We start from the raw sequence: 23,626 nt of genomic DNA, 5'->3' as shown, positions 1-23,626 counted from the left end.
CAATGGTACGATAGGAGCCATGAAGTCAACACACCAGGCTGGTTCAAAATGTTAACAATGAACTTTTAATGATACCACTGCATTGAAAAAAATGGAATAACTGTAACAACTAGGAAGAAAAGGACTGTTTTCAACTGTTGAGGGCAAAATATGAGCATTTTTTTAGTTGATTCTGAATTTTTTTGGTGGGGGGGGGAAGTCAGAAAAAAGATGAAGGGGGCGAATCCGTTAACCAAGAAATTAAATTGTTGTGGCGTTAGGCTTTTTTTTTCAGACTTTCTTTTTTGGCACTGGGTAACAACCCCAAACCCAAACCTCTGCTTCGAGAGTAGGCTTTACATATAAAGCGTGTGGAGCATCTTTAGTGGTCTGTTTGTCACCCACCAAGGGGTTAAATAGATAAAACAGTTCTTTCTGCCGAGAAAACTCAATTAAAGCACGCAAAGATACCACCAGGAGAGCATTACCCGTCTCCGAGAAGACCGTGGGAACCGGTGTAACAAAATTAGCCAACTGAGAACAAAACAGCTGAGAATCTGATACCATCTCTGGCTGTTTTTCATTAGGAAGTCACTATGGTTCACACTTCCCATAATGCCTAGTAACGGTGACGGATATGACGTAAGACCACCCCCCTCCCCCTTCCTCGATGTAGTATTTCCAACAAGTTGTATCGACAAACTGGTCAACTATTGTTTTGAATATATCTCTAGTATAAAGCGCATGCCATAATTGCATTTTTGTTGTAAGGCCATGTTGATTTGATTATATGGATGACATCCTCTGGGAACCCCAAAACTGATGCGAGCGTGCGAATAAAAAAAAAGTTTTGCAAAAAAAAAAGTTGCTTTCACTATGAAATCTACGTGGTCATGAAGGTTGAACAAATGGCACAGAATATGTTACGGTGAATAATCTACTCTTCGAATTCATTTCTTTACATTTTCGTCTTTTTTCCTTTGATTTTGGCATTCTACGACATTGGTATAGTTTCTAAATGTTTTCCTTGCAAGTTATGGTATATTTTTGCTCATTTTGCACGATTTACAGTATGGTTGAAAACTTTTTTTTTTGGAAACGGCCGAAAATTCATGCGCGCGTGGATGTCATCCATATAATCAAATCAACATGGCCTAATTAGAGAAAATGACGTACCTTCTATCGTTCTAATATACGTAATGCGACCGTGCGAGTAGGAGAGTCTTCGGTAGAAGGTAGAACGATAGAAGGTACGTCATTTTCTATAATTACAACAAAAATGCAATTATGGCATGCGCTTTATACTACAGAAATGATGAAATTGGTGAATATGTTTGGATGGCAGCGAATTATATTTCCAAAACAATAATTTTGTGAGTCTTGTACTGCCGTCAACTATTAAAGGCATCCGATGTAACTTTAGGGCAGTAAACCAGGATTTTGACGCCTATCCTAATCCTAGCATACTGGTATCTGCGAAGCCGTTGACGGGAAAAAGTCTTGTTTTTTTAGATTTGTACCGTAAGCTGATTATAAACTGAGAAACGCAACATTTTCCTTTCAGCGGCATAAATTTACCAAGTCGTAAAGTCTACTGAAATATTTTCCCCACCTTTAATACTTATTTACATATTGCGGAAAGTTTGATTAAATGTGGGCTTTTATGCTGTGATTTTACGGATTTGTAAAGGACGCGTAAAGGTATGAATTATATTTACGTCGTATTTAAGCACACTGAAAGGTGATGGAAAGGCGGAATTTGCCTTTCAGCGGCCTTTACGAAGTCGTCAAGTCTACTGAAATATTTTCCCACCTTTAATAAGTCTTTAATTATTGCGGAAAGGTTGCTTAAATATCGGTTTTCGTGCTGTGGTTCTAGCTATTTATGGGTGGCACCCAGAAAAATAAAGCGGCGCCTCATGTAGCTTGTTTTGGGGCTTTTTCTAACGCTTCGAATGTAATGTGACAAAATGTAATGATGACACAAGTGTGCTAAGATATTGCAGTAAATGTGAATATCAGGCAGATTTTCTCAAGTAGAATATTTCCAGAAGGAATTTTTTTCAGTAAATCGGGTGAAAATCTTGTCCACAAGCAACTGTTGGACGGATCTTTGAGACATTATTTGTTGGATCATTTTCTACAAAATCTAAAAAAATTTAAAAAGAAAAAAAAATCCCAACCTACCGAAGACCACATTAATGTTCCTAGGTCTAACTTTATAGTTCATCTAATTCTTACGTGTTTTAGCGATATATACTTTTATAGTTGACGAGTTGCCGAAAGCCGAATTTTGCAAAACGCACAAAAACAAAGAAAATGCCAAAAGGACAGTTACAACTCCAGGGCCGAAACAGGAAAAGTGTCTAATGTTTTGAGCAGCCTAAGTTCAATGAACCCTGGGTAGAGGTCTTTGACCTTTTGAAATCATAGACCGATCCCATACTATAGACCAAACCACCTCTGTCAAAACGTAGAAATGCAACCACTCCCTCATTGGTCGAACCGCTAATTGCCACTCTCTAAGACCCTGTCTATACGGAACCACCCAAGGCGGTTTACATGTGGTTTACCCCGAAGCCGGTTTCAAGTGGCTCCGTCTGAACGGTCCAAAATCACATTGAAAGCGCCTTCGTCTGGAGCCACTTCTAGAGGTGGTTTCGAATCGGTTTCCCCGCATCGCGATTTGCGTCTGAACGCAATGTGATTTCAATGTGACTTCGCCTGGTCATGGATTACGGAGTGATATTTCTTTTTTATATGCAATACCAACTTTTACGTGGCAGCAACTTACAGAGCAGTAATAGTGAAATAATGTGTCCGTTCTAGGGCGAGCTTCACCGCCTCTGGCGGGACCACGTCGGCATTCGGCCGAGATAGGCTGGGAGGGGGGCATCGGCAATCATGTCGTTGACATCTGACATTAATAACACGCCGCCTTGCGTGTTATCATCAAACAGCAATAAATGTAGCTCAAGCGCATTATGTTCGGACACGGTTTCACAGGTGTGTGTGGCACGTGGACCAGATGTGAGGAATGTGAGTTACCCGAATCGCGCCTTGGGTGGTTCCGTATAGACACGGCCTAATTGGTTGCAACTGCTACTTGCCACTCTCTCATTGGTCGAACCGCTAACTGCTACTGTCTTATTGGTCGAACCGCTAATTACCACTCTCTCATTGGTTGCAACTGCTACTTGCCACTATCTCATTGGTCGAACCGCTAACTGCTACTGTCTCATTGGTCAAACTGCTAATTGAGAGAGGATATTGCTGCTACGTTTTTTCCACAACCCAACCCAAGGCAAGGAAGGCAAGGTCATGTCATTGAGCGGGCAAGGCTTGGCTTGTTGAACGTATCTTCCACGACTAGTCTGAACGGGTTTACGTGTAGAATATACTACTCAGAAACATTTTCATGACGTTAGGCCACACGGACTTATTTTTTTGGATGACATCCGCGTGTGCATTGATTTTCTCCTGTTCTAAAAAAAAAAAAGATCACGTCCTCCAAGGCTCTGGCCTGGCTCTAGGCCTGGGTACTGTCCATGACAGTTAGCGACAATACGGTGGTGGTAACTTTAGAGGACGGCACCCATCCAAACTACCGAAGCTACACGACTAAAGAACTCAAGTACATACGTACAGTGCCGATTCATACATTCCGCAAATAGCCAGCATGTGCCGGCTTGCCGTATACGTCGCTATGTACTGCCGCAAATTCACAATACCAGCTTTGTTTTCCTGTGGTTTAGTAGCATTTTTATTTTGGCCGGAATTTTTTTTTATTCGCCCGCGCGCACTAGTTTGGGGGTCTTCAGAGGATGTCATTCATAAAATTAAGGCGGTGTGGCCTTAAGCATATAATTAGGTACTGAAATCAGACCGCAAAATCTAGCTGAAAACATTTCTTACCACAGGGAAACTTTTGTTCAAGGGCACAACATTAACTGACTGCTATCTTACTGTTTATCTAAAAAAACACAGTTGTACTATGACTGATAATTCTTATCGTGTACGATGATGAAAACACTGTATATTAGCAAAAGATCTAAGAAGATACGAAGGTTATTACAGCTCTAGAGATAAGATACATTGCGCACGTTTACGTCAGTACAAAATAAAGTTTGCTAATGCGTTACAAAGCTATATATAGTTTACGATAAGGCCATGTTGATTTGATTATATGGATGACATCCTCTGGGAAACCCAAAACTGATGCGAGCGCGCAAATTAAGAAAGTTTGGAAAAACATTGCCTTCATTATGAAATCTACGTGGTCATTGAAGTTGAACAAAAGAATTAATACACTTCGTATGGTATGGATAATAATTATGTTTACCGAAGGAAAACATACTGTTTTTGCTACGTTTCCTCTTCTTCTGCAAACCAAAAAAGGTCAATGACCTGAAGCAGTCTGTTACCATGGTAACTGGTGTTGGGTTACATCATGTTGCAATTTTATAGCAGGGGGGATTTAGACTCCTGTCTAACCATATGAATGTGTTTCAGTAAGAACTAACAAAGCAGACCATATGCGAAGGTAAACATTACGCTTTGCTTTGCAAATGTTACTTTCCTAGTGGACTCTTCATTTCTTCAAATTTTCTTAATTTCCTTTTTGAAATTGAATTTAGCATTCTACGACATTAGTATCGTTTTCCAATTTTTTTTTTGCAATTTACGGCAAGTATTTGCTTATGTTACAGCTGCTTTGTACGGTTAACAGTATGGTCGAAAAATACTTTGTTTTGGAAACGGAAGACATCATCCATGTTATATATAATCAAATCAACATGCCTAAGGCCACACCGATTTAATTTCTTGGTTAACGGATTTTTCTAGAAAAATATTGGAGCGGTCGGGCGAACAAATAAATAAAAACAGGCCTTGGCATCCTATAATGGCCCGAAATGGTACGATAGGAGCCATGAAGTCAACACACCAGGCTGGTTCAAAATTTAAACAATGAATTGTGAACTTTTAATGATACCACTGCATTGAAAGATGGAATAACTGTAACAACTAGGAAAAAAAGGACTGTTTTCAACTGTTCGGGGCAAAATATGAGCATTTTGCAGTTGATTCTGATTTTTTTTTTCTTTGAAAATCAGAAAAAAATTAAGCGGGCGAATCCGGGAACCAACAAATTAAATTAGTGTGGCCTAATACCAAAATAAAATGTAGCAACAAACACATACTCAGACGAGTACAAACTCTTTGTTCTTGGAACACTTTTCTTAACTCACAATCATCACAACTACTCTTGACTTTCCTCTGATCAAACAATAAATAGCATACATCATGTAATTGTGAGATTTCCTTTGATTATACATCATATTTTAGTTACCATATAATATAAGAAATAGGAAATGTTCAATACATAGCTCCATAAATATTACTGTCAATATTTTGCGAGTGGTCATACTATATTTTGTAATGTGCAAAATTGATACCGTTTGCAATCACAAATTTACACTGGTCATTTATACAGCTCCATATAGTATTGGCTATTTCTTGAATAGAAACAAAACAAGAACAACATCTAGGGTATTCTATGTTGAAAATATCTACCCAAAAACAAAAGTTGCAAAATAAAAATTCACTAAGTAGTTCATCTTTCTTTTTTAACCTTGCGTATCGTTATTATCAAACTTAACAAATAAGACATCACTAAAATTTGAATGCAAAATATTACAAATAGTTTATGATTGACAGAATACTATTGGCTACATCACAAGCTAAACACGGATACAAATTTCTTAACACAAATAGTAGTGTGAAAAAGGTTGTTACAACTTATTTAGTACAAAAATCTACATGACTAACAGTGACAACAGTGCCAGCAACAATATGTCGGTGTCACTCAACTCATGGCTATGTACAATACGCCCCCTAGCAGAGAAGTACAAAAGTGCAGGGTTGGTTTTATTTTTACCACTGCACATGATGTTACTGGCTATTATTTACCTCACATCATGTTTACATGATTCGAGAATGAAGTGAATACATGTATACATTTTCATTCTATATACTAGGTCCGTGAGTAAACAAATGTCAAAATTTTGTACAATGTGTTACTATCAATTATCTTGTATAAGAACTTAAACTCCCTTACTCTCTTTGTTACAAATAAGGCCATGTTGATTTTATTATATGGGTGACATCCTCTGGGAACCCCAAAACTGATGCGAGCGTGCGAATAAAAAAAAAGTTTTGCAAAAAAAAAAGTTGCTTTCACTATGAAATCTTGAAGGTTGAACAAATGGCACAGAATATGTTATGGCGAATAATGTACTCTTCGAATTCATTTCTTTACATTTTTTCCTTTTTTCCTTTGATTTGGCATTCTACGACATTGGTATCATTTCTAAATGTTTTCCTTGCAACTTATCGTATATTTTTGCTCATTTAGCAACTGTTTTGCACGATTTACTTTTTATTTTTTGGAAACGGCCGAAAATTCATGCGCGCGCGGATGTCATCCATATAATCAAATCAACATGGCCTAATCTATACAGAATGACAAAAATACTAAGTTACAGTTAGGCCACACCAATATAATTTCTTGGTTAACGGATTCGCCCGCTTCATTTTTTCAGATTTGCCACCCCCCCCCCCCAAAAAAATTCAGAATTAACTGCAAAATGCTCATATTTTGCCCTAGACAGTTGAAAACAGTCCTTTTCTTCCTAGTTGTTACAGTTATTCCATCTTTCAATGCAGTGGTATCATTAAAAGTTCAAAATTCATTGTTTAAATTTTGAACTAGCCCGGTGTGTTGACTTTATGGCTCCTATTTTTTTTTGCCCACCCACTCCATTATTCTTCTAGAAAAATCCGTTAACCAAGAAATTAAATTGGTGTGGCCTTCACACAAAACAACCAAAAAACATTTCATTTTTTTTCTCTTTCATACTTCAAAGCTATACGTAACAGAGGCTTATGTATCATTATCTACAATAATATAATTGTACCACTAGAGTATGTACAAGACTTGCCATTTGAAAGTCCTAACCATTTGTGTCAAGATAGACCATTGATGGTACAATGAAATATTATATTAAATAAAGCAATGGCTTGTTAGGCCAGACCGACTTAATTCTATGGATGACATCCTCTGAAGACCCCCAAACTAGTGCGCGCGGGCGAATGAAAAAAATTCCGGCCAAAAATAAAAATGCTACTAAACCACAGGAATACAAAGCTGGTATTGTGAATTTGCGGCAGTACATAGGGACGTATATGACAAGCCGGCACATGCTGGCTTTTAGTAGAATGTATGAATCGGCACTGTACGTATGTACTGAGTTCTTGAGTCGTGGAGCTTCGGCAGCCTGGGTGCCATCCTCCAGAATTACCACAGCCTCCGTATTGTCACTAACTACCATGGACTAGCCAGGCCACAGCCTCGGTGGATGCAATCTTTTTTTTTTTAAATAACAGGCGAAAATCAATGCGTGAGCGGATGTCATCCATAAAATTAAGTCAGTGTGGCCTTACTACCAGTAGTCAAATTAACCTGCATATTGGCAAGGAACAGAGTCATTGGATCCTAATTCGGCCATGTTGATTTGATTATATGATTATGAATGACATCTGAATGCCCATGAATTTTTGTCAAATCTGTAAATCAGATGCAAAATGAGCGAATATATATTGTCTATTGCAAAAAATTATTAGTAAACAATAGTAACGTTTTAGAATGCCAAAATCCATTCCAAAGGGAAATAAGAAAATTCGAAGAAATTAAAAGTCTAATATTTGCCATACCATACTTTGTGTTTAGTCATTTTTTTTTTGCCAAACTTTTTTTATTTGCACGCTCGCATCAGTTTTGAGGTTCCCAGAGGATGTCATCCATATAATCAAATTGACATGGCCTTACCCTCAGACATGTACAGCTATATACATTCATGGACTTCTTTTTCTAATGAGGTCAAAGAGTGGAGTGGACTTTAAACTAGTACTGGTGTCACCATCAGAGACGCTAAGGAAAAAACCTAGAGATTAAAATCTACATGTAAAAGGCATAGACCATATGGCCACAGCAAGTAAATTTCATGGATGACATCCTCCGCAGACTCCAAATCTAATGCGAGCAGGCAAAAAAAAACAAGGCGGGCCAAAAAAAGCAAGGTTCCTACATTTCAAAATCTTGACTCAATCATTGTACACATGGTTTTGATTCAGTAGGAACATCACATATACACAGCCAACATCACATGTCACTGCATCAAAGTAAGAAACAAAACCTTAACTCAGAGCCTTTCCTTGTCTCCTCTCTTCATAGTTATTTGCCATCCACCTTCCGGCATGGCAGTAGACATCATCCATTTTCCAAATGTTGACCACTGTCAGAGGGCAAGAAAATTTCTAGTTTTTTTTTTCAAAATCAGACGAAAATGAATGCGCGCGTTGATGTCATCCATAAAATTTATTTGCTGTGGCCTAAGAGGTATAGACCATAGGCTGGGAAGGGAGAAAGACTTAACTGTTCCCTACACATAACCTTGTTCACTCATTGCGTAGGCCACACCAATTTAATTTCTTGGTTAACGGATTCGCCGCTTCATTTTTTTCTGATTTGTAAATAAAAATAAAAATTCAGAATCAACTGCAAAATGCTCATATTTTGTCCTGAACAGTTGAAAACAGTCCTTTTCAGCCTAGTTGTTACAGTTATTCCATCTTTCAATGCAATGGTATCATTAAAAGTACAAAATTCATTGTTTAAATTTAGAACCAGCCTGGTGTGTTGACTTCATGGCTCCTATCGTACCATTTTGGGTCATAATACGATGCCTAGGCCTGTTTTTATTTATTTTTTTTTTTTCGCCCGCCCGCTCCATTATTTTTTCTAGAAAAATCCGTTAACCAAGAAATTAAATTGGTGTGGCCTTAGTGCACTCAAGACATTTGGTTGAGTTGGCCCACGAGTCAAATAATGTTACTAGGCACATAAAAAACATACAAGCCAGTGAACAATCTTAACAACAATAATCCATCTCTGTTTAGGCCACACCAATTTTATTTGTTGGCTCTTGGAATTGCCTCTGTTTTTTTCTGATTTACAAAAAAAAAGTTTCTGGTTCTGAATTAGAGTTCAGGAAAGTCCTTTTCTTCCTATTTCCTACAGTTTTTCCATCTATCGATGCAGTGACTTGATTAAGACTTCATGGCTCCTATCATAGCATTTGGATCTATAAGAGGATGCCTAGACCTGTTTTTATTTTTATTTTTTCACCCTGTTGCTTCGTTTTTTTTTTTAATGTGAGAAGCAACAAATTAAATTGGTGTGGCCTTAAAGTAAAAAAAAAATTGAAGTGGGCAAATCCGAGAACCAATTGATTAAATTGGTGTGGCCTTAGTTAGTGCTAAACTAATCTTTCCCCCTGAGTAAACAAAAATACAGAAAATTCACTTTGCTTTTTTGCTCTCCTGAACTGAAACAATCTGAATTCATTAAGAGTTGTGCAAATCTGCATCATGTCAGGACTGGTAACTTTCCTCCTCGGCTGTAGTTTCCTCAGGGCTCTCGGCTTCCGTTGACCCCTCCTGACCTGTCATGACCTCTGACCCTTCCTCTGTGACCTCCGACCCTTCCTCCTCTGCATCAGACCTGCAGTTATGAAATATCACGTCAGTTTATTTCTGACGATACGCTTAGATATTATCTGTTAGGATTTTTCTTTGCCAATCACTTGTTTTATTGAACACAGCTTTGCCGTTAGTGCTATCCGTATAAAGGTGAATAAAGTTCAAAGTTCAACATTAAACGCAGTGGTCGAAATACTTTTTTTCAGTGCTCTGCAATATTGCAGAAGAGTCAAAATTTCGTCCTGCAATTTGGAAACACTTTCTGCAACTACACAAGCCCCCATATTACAACCTTCTGAAACCAATAATGCCTATTCTTACATCATATATATATAACGTTAACGGTAATAGTTATAGCTTTGTAAATCTGTAGCATTACTGAAATTCTTCAAAATATCAATCTTTTAAATATGTTCGGACCGTAAAACTTTATCGGTCCGGTCCAAAAAAACCGAAACGTCGGTGGACCGGTTTTTTTGACCGGAACAAAAATCCATATTTGTTGTTACTGAATAACTGATGATCACTACATACAAAGAAGCCTGCCAGGAAAATGAAAATCCAGCCTTCAAATAAAAGAAGTTTACCTTAGTCTCCGTCTCTCTCATTTTGCAACAATATTTTCCTGTATTTTGCTACCGATAGTCATCTAGAAATCATAAAGGACAAGTCTACGGGCCGTGCTTGGTTCGGATCGGGCCGAAAATCAGATTTTACACCATATGGTCACAATGTGATGCACGTAAATTTTCACTCGAAATGAGAAATTAACGCCCAACAAAACGGACCATTAGGTTCCCAGTGCTGTATTTCTCTTTTGTTCATGTGATCAACTTGTTTTCTTTGCTTGAATCGTGCAAAATACCAAGGAAAAACATCGAAATTTCGGCAAATTAATGCCGAGGCGAGTGTGGTTTTTCGGAGGAGCCATGTTCCTTTGCCGTGTTGCCTGCTGGGAAATGCTCAGCGAAAACTGCCGAAAATTTACGAGGCAGTTGTCGGGTCCTCCCGGGAGACGAAATCTAACATCGGAAATGGCGAGTGCCCATATTTGGTTATCGTCGCCTTTCGTCGCCTTGTCGAAATCGTTCAACTTTGACCCCAAATTCCCTTATATGGGACCATTACAGTCTGCTGAAAAACGCCGGCAGGTTCGTGCGGCGCAGGTTTTCAATCTATTCACAGCGCCACTGCTTTGCTAATTGAAAACTATTGAATCCGGAGCCTATTTTTTCCTTCTGCAAAATTGCAGATTGTAAGATTTTTTCTTCTGCAATCTTGAAAATCTATCTGCAAATTGCAGACTGCAGACGGGTATTTCGAACACTGAAACGTGATTTTTTTAAATATTACATTCGAATTTCAGTAATCTTACCTGGGGGCCCAGTAATCAGTAATGTCACAAAATTAACATTGAGAGTTTAAAAGATTAAGTTTGGAATCAATCATTAATTTAATATATTAAAAGATAAAATTTCTTTGAAAAAGTAGAATGGGTCAACACAAAGAAAAATGGGGCTTTTTATTTACATAATTAATCTATTATCACTGAACTTATATGACCTAAGGCCACACCAATTTAATTTGTTGGTTCTCAGATTTTTTCAGAAAAAATATGAAGCGACAGGGTGAAAAATAATAAAAATAAAATCAGGTGTAGGCATCCTATCATAGCCCCAAATGCTGCGATAGGAGCCATGAAGTCAACACAAAAAGCTGGGTTAATATCTAAACAATGAATTTTGAACTTTTAATCAAACCACTGCAATGATAGATGGAAAAACTAATACACAGGAAGAAAAGGACTTTTCTCGACTGTTGGGGGCAAAATATGAGCATTTTTAGTTGATTCAGGACCAGAATCTTTTTCTTTTGGCAAATTAGAAAAAAATGAAGAGGCGAATCCGAGAACCAACAAATTAAAGTGGTGTGGCCTAAAAGGTAGATAAAGTTGAAAGTTGAAAGTATCTGACCCGTCACTCCTGCCCTCTGACCCCTGTGTGTTGTATTGTGGGTAGTACTTCTTGAGCCTGACGTGCCAGGCGATGCTGGTACAGGCGCTGACCGTGCGGAACTGGTGCACGATGTTACGGGGGATGAAGTAGATGTCGTTGTCGTACATGCGGAAGCGCGACCAGCGGACCCCGTCCCGCCTCAGCTGGTTCAGTTTGGCGTCGTCCACCCATTGGATACACTGTAGCAGGGGTGACACCATTGAAAGGGTTCTCCATTGAAACATATGCTAAATCAGACATGAAAATGGGCATCATATCTCTAGTTTACGAAGCTTTTGTCACACAAACTCACCTCCATGTGTTAGCCAATTTAATAATATGTACCTACAACAAGTTTCGGAAAAAAGTGGACGGCTAGTCTCAAGGTACAGCCTTGTTTATAAGAACCCATGCACTTTGACCCCATATTCTAGGTCGATACCAAGGCATTAGGCAGGAGGGGTGTATGGCAACAGACAAGCCCATAACAAGGCAACTTCATGGAAAAACATTCACTCACAACCCTACACTGTACAATCCACCACAAAAATGCCAAGAATTCAACAAAAATCCCACCCAAGAAAGGGTTTTAAAGTTCTTTAGCTCATTTTAATTTTGAGGTCTCTCACCCAGCAACTTGTGCGCATGCCCTTCAACCCGCGTCACCCCAGCATGGACAGAAGGATTTTTGAGTTTCGGTCATTCCGAGTGATCATGTTTTTAGTAAACCCCCAAGTACCTTTAAGATCTAGATTTCTAGAAGATAATACAGGCCTTGAGTCTCATGTCACATCTTCCCAAGCACAAGAGCTACGTACCACCCAATTTTGTGACCTAGTAGAATGTCCAGATCATGACATATATCAAAACCAGAAGCCCAGCTGCAGTACCAGAAGAAGCTACCAGGGGGCCCAAAATCTAATCATGAGGTTTCATGAAGAACTATCGACCTACAAAATATCAAGACAATCCATCTAAGCCTTCTCAAGTTATCGCCTTTACAGAAACATATAAACAGACACACGCATGCCGCAGAAAACATAACCTTCTTGGCGAAGGTAACAATGTCATAGCCTCTACCAGGCTCCGCGGATCGCTGGAAAAATAGTAGAAATTGGCCGAAATAAAGGGATAGTACACCAAAGAAGATCCAGCCGGCCACATAAGCTCCAATTTGCGACCCACGGAGCCTGTGCGGAGTCGCAAGCTTCTTTGAAGTTCACTAATCGCTATCTAATTGGTGCAAAGTGGTTAAGTACCCCTTTTATTGCTCTCCGACTCGTCCGTGACGGACCTGACACGAGCGTTTTGCTGTCAGTCTCTATTTGACCTTTGTCCCAGACACAGCCACAGTGCACACACACGGCTGAGTTCCCGCTGGGCGCTGGCGGGTTTATGACTTGAATGATCTTCAGCGCTGATCAAGTTTCTTTGTACGAATAATAGGGGGATTAATTTTATATCGTTTGAAGCTTGCGACTCCGCACAGGCTCCGTGGGTCGCAAATTGGAGCTTCTATGGCCGGCTGGATCTTCTCTGGTGTACTATCCCTTTATTTCGGCCAATTTCTACTATTTTTCCAGCGATCCGCGGAGCCTGGTAGAGGCTTACAATGTCACAGTATAAAGTTAGCTTAGCAGGATGAAGGTTCAGTGTTTGTACTTACCTGTGTTGTAGGTGGTTCATGCAGGTCTAGCTGTAATCTCTCTGTAACTGTACAAACTTACCTGTGTTGTAGGTGGTTCATGCAGGTCTAGCTGTAATCTCTCTGTAACTGTTCAAACTTACCTGTGTTGTAGGTGGTTCATGCAGGTCTAGCTGTAATCTCTCTGTAACTGTTCAAACTTACCTGTGTTGTAGGTGGTTCATGCAGGTCTAGCTGTAATCTCTCTGTAACGTCCAGGAAACTTTTCGCATGGAAACACACCACATCCTTTACTTCTCTGTCTGCCTGGGCCCTACAACACAGGGAGGAACAAACATTTCAGGGAGGCATCACTGAGAGAACTGAAACGGATACTACAACACCCCACCAACCCCTGCAATGACTTTATCCCACATAGAGAGAACATGGCGTATAATCTTAGGAAGAACACGTACAGCAATCAGTTTAAGCTCCCATTAAGCAGATCAGACAGACACAAAAACTCCTTCATTGTGAGAGCCGTAAAAGACTTGTGATATGGATTGAATAAATATATATATATTGTATTTTATAACTATGAAATTGTTACTATTTTAATCTACGCATTCTTCATGATGTATGATTGTAAATGATAATAATTTTTAAATGCTGATGAAGTTTTTAATCTATGTTTTGTAATGATGTTTGTATATTGATGATTGTAAAATGTCAATGTAATTCTGACGTGCCCAAAGCAATCCGCACGTCTGCCATGTTGATGTTGAATAAAGATTTGATTTAAAAAAAAAAAATCCGCACATTATACATACAATGTAATTTTGGACGTTTTTTTCCGTGCAAAACCTATCATTTAGAGCCTGAAACGCGTTATACAGGCGAATTTTAACAAAGTCGCTATTTCTTTTGGAAATGGTCGGAAATAATTTTCTTGCATTCCTAACGTCCCTCTGAGGTGTTAGAAGTGCAAGAAAAATACTCCCGACCTTTAAAAAAAAAATCCACACATTACACGTATAATGTAATTTTGGACGTTTTTTTCCGGCGAAACCTATCATTTAGAGCCTGAAACGCGTTATAAAAAAAAAAAAGATTTGATTTTACACTCTCAGAGTCTGAATGCATGTCTTCATCATCATATGCAAGGAACAAAATTTGATTTATATTTTTTCTGAAAAAATCTGAGAACCAACAAATTAAATTGGTGCGGTCTAATAGTAATACTCACTCTTGTCCACAGTGAACGGCTTTCAGTACGCCGACCGCTGCGGTGGTTTGCCGGTCGAACCCCTGTCCCACGTGATCGGCGTGACATCTCGTACGGTCCTCGAACAACACTTCCCGCGGCTCTGAAGCCCGCGGTAGGTACGTCAGATTCTTCAGCTCATTTCCACCTCTGTGTAAGTAACAAAGAGTTTTGAGTTTGCCATCACACACTTCAAAATTGGTAACAACCCATCAGTAAAATCTTTTTTTGGACATGAAAACTTTACCTTGTGTTTGAAAACACTTGGCTATGTACATTAGATTTTCGAATGCAACAATACGATAATTCTATTTCATGACTTAAGTAAAATTTAAAGTGACAAAGGGCAAAAAATATTTAAATCCCAAGTGAGAATCAGCTAATTTACATATTTCCATGCACAGATTTTTCACCTGCCCCAAGCTAGTTTGGAGTTCTAGCCAGCCTCAATTTTTTTTTTGTCATATCAGTTTTGTTTGACGCAACATCATGAGAAAGTGTACCGGTTCGCTGGACCGGTTCTGGACTTGCAAAAATGTTTAGGTCCAAAAAAGGTTTAAGTCCAAAAAAAACTAAAAGGCAAGAACCAGTTCCGGACTTATTACAAAAATAAAACATGTCACATACCCCCTTTCTTTCCACATTAACCACCTAAAACCTTTCATAGATTGCAATATCTGTGCCGCAAAATGAAGAAAACATTGTCATCTGGCATCATCAAGTGTCAGCCTCCATGTTATGTGGCCACAGTTTCACCCAGACAACAATGCAAGGTTGCCATTTACATGCAATTTTGTATATGCCATGGGTTTAGGTCTGGACTTACGAGTCCGGAACTGAACCTAAACCTCTGGACTTGAATCAAGACCTGAACCTAAATGTGGGTTTAGGTACACAGCACTACCAATCACACACACTTCAAAACTGCTCACTTCAACCATCAGTAATTTTGGTCATGATCTGAGCTGCAATACTGTAATTCACAATTTTTTCTCGGTCATGTTTGCAGTTTTTTTAGGCACCTTTGTTCCGCAAACCATGAAATTTTTTGAATACATGCAAAATCATAAGTACTGGTACATTGTATATTAGAATATACTAGATAAGTACTAGTAAATGAAGTAATGTAGTAATTCATAAAAGCTCTTAAACAATATTATGCTAAGACTAAGAGTGTGGCAGATCATGGAGCTTGAAAAGGTCGATTAGCTAAAAAAATTGATGTCCCTTGCAGTGATCCACAAAAAAAAGGTTAGGGTTGGCAGTTTTCTAGGGTCGGTCGGGAAACAGGAAAGTTTCCTCAGCTTGGTAAGACACTAAGTAAAGAGACTCTTTCCACACAACCAAGTCTTTTATTCAGCCAATATTTCGGTGACCGTCTGTCATCTTCCTCTGGGCAATTCTGACTGGTTCACATTGCATTGTAGCACAGGTGTCGCTGATATAGATGCATTCCCAAATGTACAATATTTACATATTTATTTATTTATTTATGAAGATTTACCACATTTGTGGAAGGATTGACATAACAGGTGACTATCACCTTTTCAAAGATGTCAAACCTGAGACCAGACTGTAATGTTTGAACCACTGACACCGGGAAGGTCCCCTACTCTTTTCGATAAGTGCGGTGGGTTCTTTAACGTGCGTGGGGTGTGGCTCTCTCAAACACGGGACCTCCATTTAAGTTCAACGTCCTATCCGAGGGACGTCCCTAACCAAAGCTAGGTACTCATTTTCACCTGGTTGAAGTGAGGAAAGTCGTGTAAAGTACCTTTCCCAAGGGTACAACGTCGGGGTGCATGTTCGGACTTGTTCGGGTACGACCCGGAATCGAACCCGGGTCTCCCCGTTTCATAGTCCAGTGATGTACCACTACACCACACGACGCCACATGTAACAACATATGACAACAACATGCTTGGGCTAGTTGTACAAACCTTCTCCTCTGTTTACTAGGAGACCTGGGGATGTCAGCAGTAGGGATCATCTGTTCTCCTGGCCTGACCCACAGGATAGGGCCATCATTACTAAGGTTACGGCTGGTCAACTTAGTACAGGACAGCTCTCCCCACGGTGTGGTGGCCTAAAGGGGGAAGGATATACAACTTTATTGACACAAAAAAAGTACAGTGACTTCCGTAAGGTCTTAAACATGTAGACATACAGACAAATAAAACAAAATAAACCTACATACAAGACAATATAAGAAGCAACTTATACTTCTTGTTCTAAGATCTAAACAATCTTTGATAATATATTTACCTATTTGTACACAGTAAGGGTTATTGCCTCCGGGGGAGGAGACATCCTTCCGCGGAAGGGCTTTGTGAGAGTTTTAGAATTTCACGTTCGCAGCGATTCCTCGCGTTTGAGTGGACGGATTCTTTTGAGACTCAGTATATGTTTTGCTATTGGGCTGCAGATGATGCACGTTCTTTTGTTTTTCTTGTATATGTGTTTTCGGGCGTGAAAATGGAGCCTTTTGATGGCCCCAGAACACCCCTTGAGTGAGAAAGTGGTTGTGACCGTCGATCTTTTGCGTGTGTCAGATATAGTCGGTCTCGTCCACAGTCGCACAGAGGGGTGACGGGTCTCAATAAATTCTTAGTCTTGCGGCACGCAACAATTGTTGTTGTGCACATGCATCTTCTGTATGCGAGGCGCAACAAATGTTGTTTGGAGGGTATTTTTAGTACGCGTTCACAGGACGCGTGATCGGCAGCAACTTGGGTTGGTCAATGGGTCAGGGGTCAACATACTCGCAATCTTTGTTTTGGATGTTTTCGGCGTATATTACGACTACTAACTTACAAATACCGCGGTATACGGTCTCAGACGTTCACGGCGTGCATTTTTACCGAGGATTCAGGCCTTTACTTCCCCGATTTATACGAAGAGTGGCGGAAAATGGAGGAAGTGACAATGAGGATGGCTTGCTACTTCAGCCGTTATTTTTAACGTCTGATTTAACGGTTTCGGTTGTCATTCTGAGTTTCATTACGAGTTCATTGCGGCAGATTAAATAGAATTTCATAAGTTCGAGAGTACATGTTATGGGCTGCAGATGAAAATGTTGACCTGTGTTACAACCGGGAACGCTAAACTCATAAAATTCAACACCATCAACTATACATAACAAACAACATATAGAAATATACAATACAAAGCCCGAAGGTATAAAATCTCAGATTTTACTTGTTACCTTCTAGAATGAAATTGAATTTATCTATGGCATTAAATGTAACCGTTACAAGTTCTGTTGAGCAGGCGGAGAGAAGGTTGAACAGCTTTGAGCGTATATCGAAATATAATGGACAATCCATAATAAATGTTAACGTTCATCTTTAATATTATTGGGACAGAATGGACAAAACCTCTGGTAATATAAAGAGGGAGTTTTTTTATATGTTCCTAATTGTATATTCAATTTATGGCACAAATTCTTATCTTTGTAATCAATCTAAGAACTTCAAAACTATGTATTTATATATAGAACTTAGCTTTCAAAATTCTTCAAGGGCCAGGGCAGTATGTAACATTTTTGCACCAAAAATTGAAATGCATTATTTTAAAATTAATTTATTTGATTGTAACTTACTTCCACTTTTCATCATATTTGTGCAATTATCTCACATTTCTGATGTTGATGGTTTGTGCTGAAAGAGCCCACATGAGGCACGTTTATTTTGGGGTACCACCTCAAACTACCAGAATGTAAACACACGGCTGACAGCTGTGTTCCAAGCTTTTTAAGCTGTGTTTCAAGTCTTCAGGCATACATGCATATGCATTGCTCTAGCCAACTGGAAATTTTCTGTCATCTCCGTTTTTTTTTGTTTGATGGAATATTTCGAGCATTGAAGGCAAAATTTTTAGGGGGTCTGGAAAAATGTTGACATCTTGATGTTGTCAAATACTATTTTCTGTATTTTGGGGGTCAGATTTTGCTGGCGGTAGACTAAGGCCACACCAATTTAATTTCTTGGTTAACGGATTTTTCTAGAAAAATAATGGAGCGGGCGGGCGAAAAAAAATAAAAATAAAAACAGGCCTAGGCATCGTATTATGGCCCAAAATGGTACGATAGGAGCCATGAAGTCAACACATCAGGCTGGTTCAAAATTTAAACAATGAATTTTGAACTTTAAATTTTAATGATACCATTGCATTGAAAGATGGAATAACTGTAACAACTAGGATGAAAAGGTCTGTTTTCAACTGTTCAGGGCAAAATATGAGCATTTTGCAGTTGATTCTGGATTTTTATTTTTATTTGCAAATCTGAAAAAAATGAAGCGGCGAATCCGTTAACCAAGAAATTAAATTGGTGTGGCCTAAGCTTAGTTTAACAACATCTCTTTTTGTACCTTTGAACTTTACACACCGATTTTGCTTGTCAAAGATGACAGATTGGGCAAATTTTTTTCCATCCTGAGCGGCAAAATTCCATCAAATGATGGAAAGATGGATGGATGCTGGCTAGAACTAGTACAAGACTGCATACATGTAAAATGAACATGCATATGGGTAGTACAAGACGTACCTTAAGAAAAGGGTTCTCCTCCAAGACATCCAGGAAGTCTGGGAAGTAGTCTCCAACCTCCTCGTCCACGGTTCCCACCAGGCTGATCTGCAGCATGGGTCCGTTCCTGTAGGTTCCCGCGCTGTATGTCCTGTGTACCTTTTAAACAAGCAGTAACAGTGATAGCAAACAGTATGTATGATCATGGATAGTGATGCATACCGGTTAACTGGACTTGGATCCGGACCTGTAAGAATGTTTAGGTTCAAGTCCAAAAAAACCTAAAAGTCAAGAACCGAGTCCGGACTTATTACCATAAAAGACAATTTCACATACCCCTTTTCTTTCCAAGCCACCTAAAACCTTCCGTAGATTGCAAAATCTTTGCTGCAAAATGAAGAAAACATTGCCATCGGGCATCGTCAAGTACCGGCCTCCATGTTATGTGGCCAAAGTTTCACCCAGACAACATTGCAAGGTTGCCAACATGCAATTCTGTATATGCCATGGGTTTAGGTCTGGACTCAAAAGTCCTGACCTGAACCTAAACCTCTGGACTTGAATCCGGACCTGAACCTAAATGTGGGTTTAGGTATGCATCACTAGTAACTGTGATAACAAACAACTTACGTATGATCATGGAACGCTGAGACTTGTATATATCCGATTTGTATATATAATGTAGGTTTTAAAATCACTTCCCTGAATTACTTTTAATGTGGTCAAGCATGTACTTTTTTGTGTCTTTTTAAATCTGTCATTGTTGTAAAACACGCAATTCAGCCTGTGGCTGCCATGTGTTTTTGACGAATAAACCTTTCATTCATACCTGCCGGTGAAACTCCTCCATGGTCAGAGTCAGCATGTCCGACTTGTTGACGTGCTGCATCTTGACCGTGATGCCCGGGTGTTGGAACCTGAAGTACTCCAGCAGGTCGGGAAGGTACGCCGCACCGCCGTGTACGATCCCCATCACGTGACGCGCCGTGCCCGACGATTCTTCCCCGAACGTCTCTTCCAGAAACTCGTGGACGAACCTGTCCATCTCGTCTTTTGACAAGTGCGAGATTTCGTCCGAGTACGAGTGGACAACGGACGCGCCGCCGTTGGTGTGGGTATCGATGTGGATCAGATTTGCGAACTCCAGCGGTCTATCCCACGATGCCGTGCTCGATCGTACGAGTCTCTCGTTGTGCGAGAATCCCTCCTTATCCTCGCACGCGTTTTCTCGCTCTTCCTTTCCCGCGTCGAGCGGCTCTTCTTTTACAAGCGGTACATCAACAGTTTTCTCCTCTTTCGTACACGCGTTGTACACTTCTTTGGGTTGAAACATTTCACTCTTAACCATGTTGCTTCCCTCCCAAGGACTAACCTCAGTCTTATGTTCCTTCTGAGGTGTTTTTATCTTTGTCTTCTCAGTATTGACTCCTTTGTCTCGACATTCAGGAGGAGTTCTGGAGTCAAGTGGGGTGAGAAGACTGACCTGTACTTCGGCGTCTTCCTTCTGAGCAGCCTCGGGAGATAGTCTCCTTTTCTTGCGGTGTCTCTTGGGAAGGTTCATGCCGCTCGAGGTGCAGCCGTTGTTCATGGGCAAATCTCCGGTAAAATCTGCAAGAACAAATAGGGATGGTAAGGCCACACCAATTTAATTTGTTGGCTCTCGGATTCGCCTCTTCATTTTTTTCTGATTTGCAAAAAATTTAATTCTAAATCAACTCAAAAATGCTGATATATGCCCCCAACAGTTGAGGATAGTGCTGCATACCTAAACCCAATTTTAGGTTCAGGTCCGGATTCAAGTCCAGAGGTTTAGGTTCAGTTCCGGACTTGTAAGTCCGGACCTAAACCCATGGCATATACAAATTACAATATTGCATGTTGGCAACCTTGCAATGTTGTCTGGGTGAAACTTTGGCCACATATTTTTCAGAAAAATCTGAGAACCAACAAATTAACTTGCTGTGGCCTAAGTTTCACCAGAACAAACCAAACACTATTCAGGCCTAGGAAAAAAATGTTGTGTTTTCTGACAGACCCTAGAAAAAAATGCCGACCCTAGACAGTTTTTTTTTACCCCTGCAAGGGACTTTTCAATAGCAAGCTGATCAACCTTTTCTAGCTTTATGATCGGACACCTGAGTGATGAAATGCTATACAGTTAATTTTCCAACATTGACATTCAAAATAAAAGTGTCTTTAATCAAGTTTTATTTTGTTAAACCGTATTGTATAAGATGGATCACTAGAGATCCCCAAAATCTAATAAAAAGAAAAAGAAGAAAAGGATATCATATAATCCCTACCTGACTATTGATTGATTGATACCTACTGGCCCTAATTTTTTCAGGACTGAGACAGGAACCACAACTTTTTTCCTAGGCCTTTTGAATATGACACACAATGTATGAAAATTTAAGATATTTCACCCTTCAATCAAATATGTCAAACCTGAGACCAGACTGTAAGGTTTGAAGCACTCACACCCGTGAGCGGGATGGTCTCTTTTTGATAAGTGTGGTGGGTTCTTTAATGTGCTAGTGGTGTGGCTCTCCTTAACATGGGACCTCCGGCTTTACTGGGAACGGGTTTTCTGCGCGTGAAAAATTTGCGCGCGCGTAAAAAAATTTGCGCGTGAAAATTAAAAGTCCCTGAAATATGTCAGAAAATATGCAGTACCAAATTCTTATGCAGTAAAATGTGATCCTAGGGTATAATTTTTCATCTGTAACTCAAAATTTTTGTTGCAAATTTTAAGTCCCTTGGGAATAGGCTAATTTGCATATTTTCCATAGAATCTGAACATTTGAAAATCACTTGAATTTGTAAGAAATACATGGAAAAGTTACTAGTATAAGGTTTAGGAAAAATGTAACAATCTGAAGCTTTTCTCCATTCTAGAAGCTTGCTTTCATATTTTAGCAAACAAATTCTTTCACGAGCAAATTTCAACCTTTTTTGCGCGTGAAAATTTAACTTTTGAAAATCACTCAAAATCACTGAAATATTGACAAAATACTGCTATGTAGTCTAGAATGCAACAAAATGATGTTCAATTCTGTTTTATGTGTTTTTTTTCCAACTATTAAGCTTAAAACAGCAAAAAGTTTTTAAAGTCCCTTGGGAATTGGCTAATTTGCATATCTTCACGCGCAAATTTTTCACGCGCGCGCAAATTTTTCACGCGCACAAAACCCCATCCCGCTTTACTCTATCCAAGAGGATGTCACTAACAGAATCTAGGTACTCATTTACAACTGATTCAAGTGAGGAAATCGGTGTTTCCCATGGACACAGCAGTAGGGATTGCCAGGGATTTGAACCCAGAACCTTCCGATTTTGAGTCAACAACCCAAACCACAAGACCACCTATTAGTGCTTGTCAATTTGCAAACTTGTTAGAATTCTGCCTTATCACCCAAATTGTGTGTGCATTGTAATTGTATATCTACATGTGCATTTAAATCCATTTCTCAGTAATGAATCTGATATAGTGATACTGATAATTACAACTGTTTGATTTGCAACACTTTTGTTTCTACAATTATACTACACATCTGAATTTAAGCATGTGCTATGAAACCTCCCAAAATACATCTAATCCTCAACAAATTAGAAGAAAGTGTTAAAATATACTTCCCATGTTTAAGGGTATATTTGAGTCTTTTTGAGACCATTTTTCAGTAGTAATAATCACAACCATTCTGTATTTGCGACTCTTTTGTGTCTACAATTTCAATACACATCTGAATTTAAGCACTATGACACTTCCCAAAATACATCCAATTAACAAAAAGTATAAGAAAGTGTTAACTTATATATTAGGGTAATTTGAGAACTTTAAATCCCCACCACTTGAGTGTCATATTACCTCTTGTAACAAATCATTCAAGTAATAACACTTAATTTTAAAAAAATATCATCGACTCATACATGAAAACTTGTTCTATATATATATATTTATATTGTAAACCAAATTGTATGTTGATAACCTTCATAAGTCAAAAAACGAAAATGCGTATATACGGTTTAAAGTGTGTGGGTTTTTCACGTGTAGCAAGTTGGGTGACCGATTTAGGATGTGGCTTTTTAAATACACGATCGAGGCTTCAATAATTCGTTGCGGACGAAAGTCGTACCGTATTCGAAGTCTCCGTCTTCCCTTCTCAGGCTCAGTCGCCGCTGTCGCTGAGGTCGTGGGGCGGCTGTCGGGGAGAGGTCGGAATCAGACGTATAGGAGTCCGAAAACCGTCGTGGCTTCGCTTCCTTGTAGTCATCCCAGTAGCCGGAGTTGGAGAGCCGCCTGTAGTCGTGCTGTACCCGCTTGCGCTTGCCAACCTGGTCGGAGGAGGTGAGATTGTCCGTGTTGACTTGCACTGTCGTAAGAATGGCGGGGGAGGTCGTGGTGAGTTCGTTAGGTGGGTTGGGTTGAAAGCTTTCTTGTAGCAAACCGCAACTAGTGTCCGCCATGTTGGATTCTCTGGGAACAAACAGCCCGGATTTTGGAGGTTTAATTGGCGCGGAAAAAGCGCCGCTGTCATTGGTCCAAATCGTAAAACTCTGTGACGATTCAAGAAATTCGACCAATCAGCATCGAGATAGTGAAAAATCGTGGAAGGCGCGAACTCGTCGCGAAGCCTACC

The 23,626-nt window shown here is 39.5% G+C and overlaps 1 protein-coding gene across 1 annotated transcript; it reads right to left on the bottom strand.

Annotated features, from left to right (window-relative positions):
- Positions 1 to 8,809: 8,809 nt before the first annotated feature.
- On the bottom strand, positions 8,810 to 23,541 carry LOC109476800 (round spermatid basic protein 1-like protein). The gene is made up of 8 exons (XM_019777825.1): positions 23,123 to 23,541; positions 19,816 to 20,594; positions 19,008 to 19,145; positions 16,402 to 16,547; positions 14,444 to 14,611; positions 13,423 to 13,531; positions 11,553 to 11,773; positions 8,810 to 9,601 (listed from the first exon to the last, which is right to left on the bottom strand). The coding sequence occupies exons 1-8, from the start codon at positions 23,451 to 23,453 to the stop codon at positions 9,472 to 9,474; spliced, it is 2,022 nt and encodes a 673-aa protein (XP_019633384.1). The 5' UTR covers positions 23,454 to 23,541; the 3' UTR covers positions 8,810 to 9,471.
- Between the last annotated feature and the right edge of the window lie 85 nt (positions 23,542 to 23,626).

This window comes from Branchiostoma belcheri, unplaced genomic scaffold, assembly GCF_001625305.1.
Source record: "Branchiostoma belcheri isolate BF01 breed outbred unplaced genomic scaffold, Haploidv18h27 scaffold39, whole genome shotgun sequence".
Classification (NCBI taxonomy): domain Eukaryota; kingdom Metazoa; phylum Chordata; class Leptocardii; order Amphioxiformes; family Branchiostomatidae; genus Branchiostoma; species Branchiostoma belcheri.
Note: the sequence above shows the minus strand (reverse complement) of the source record. Positions and strands in the feature narration are given on the sequence as shown.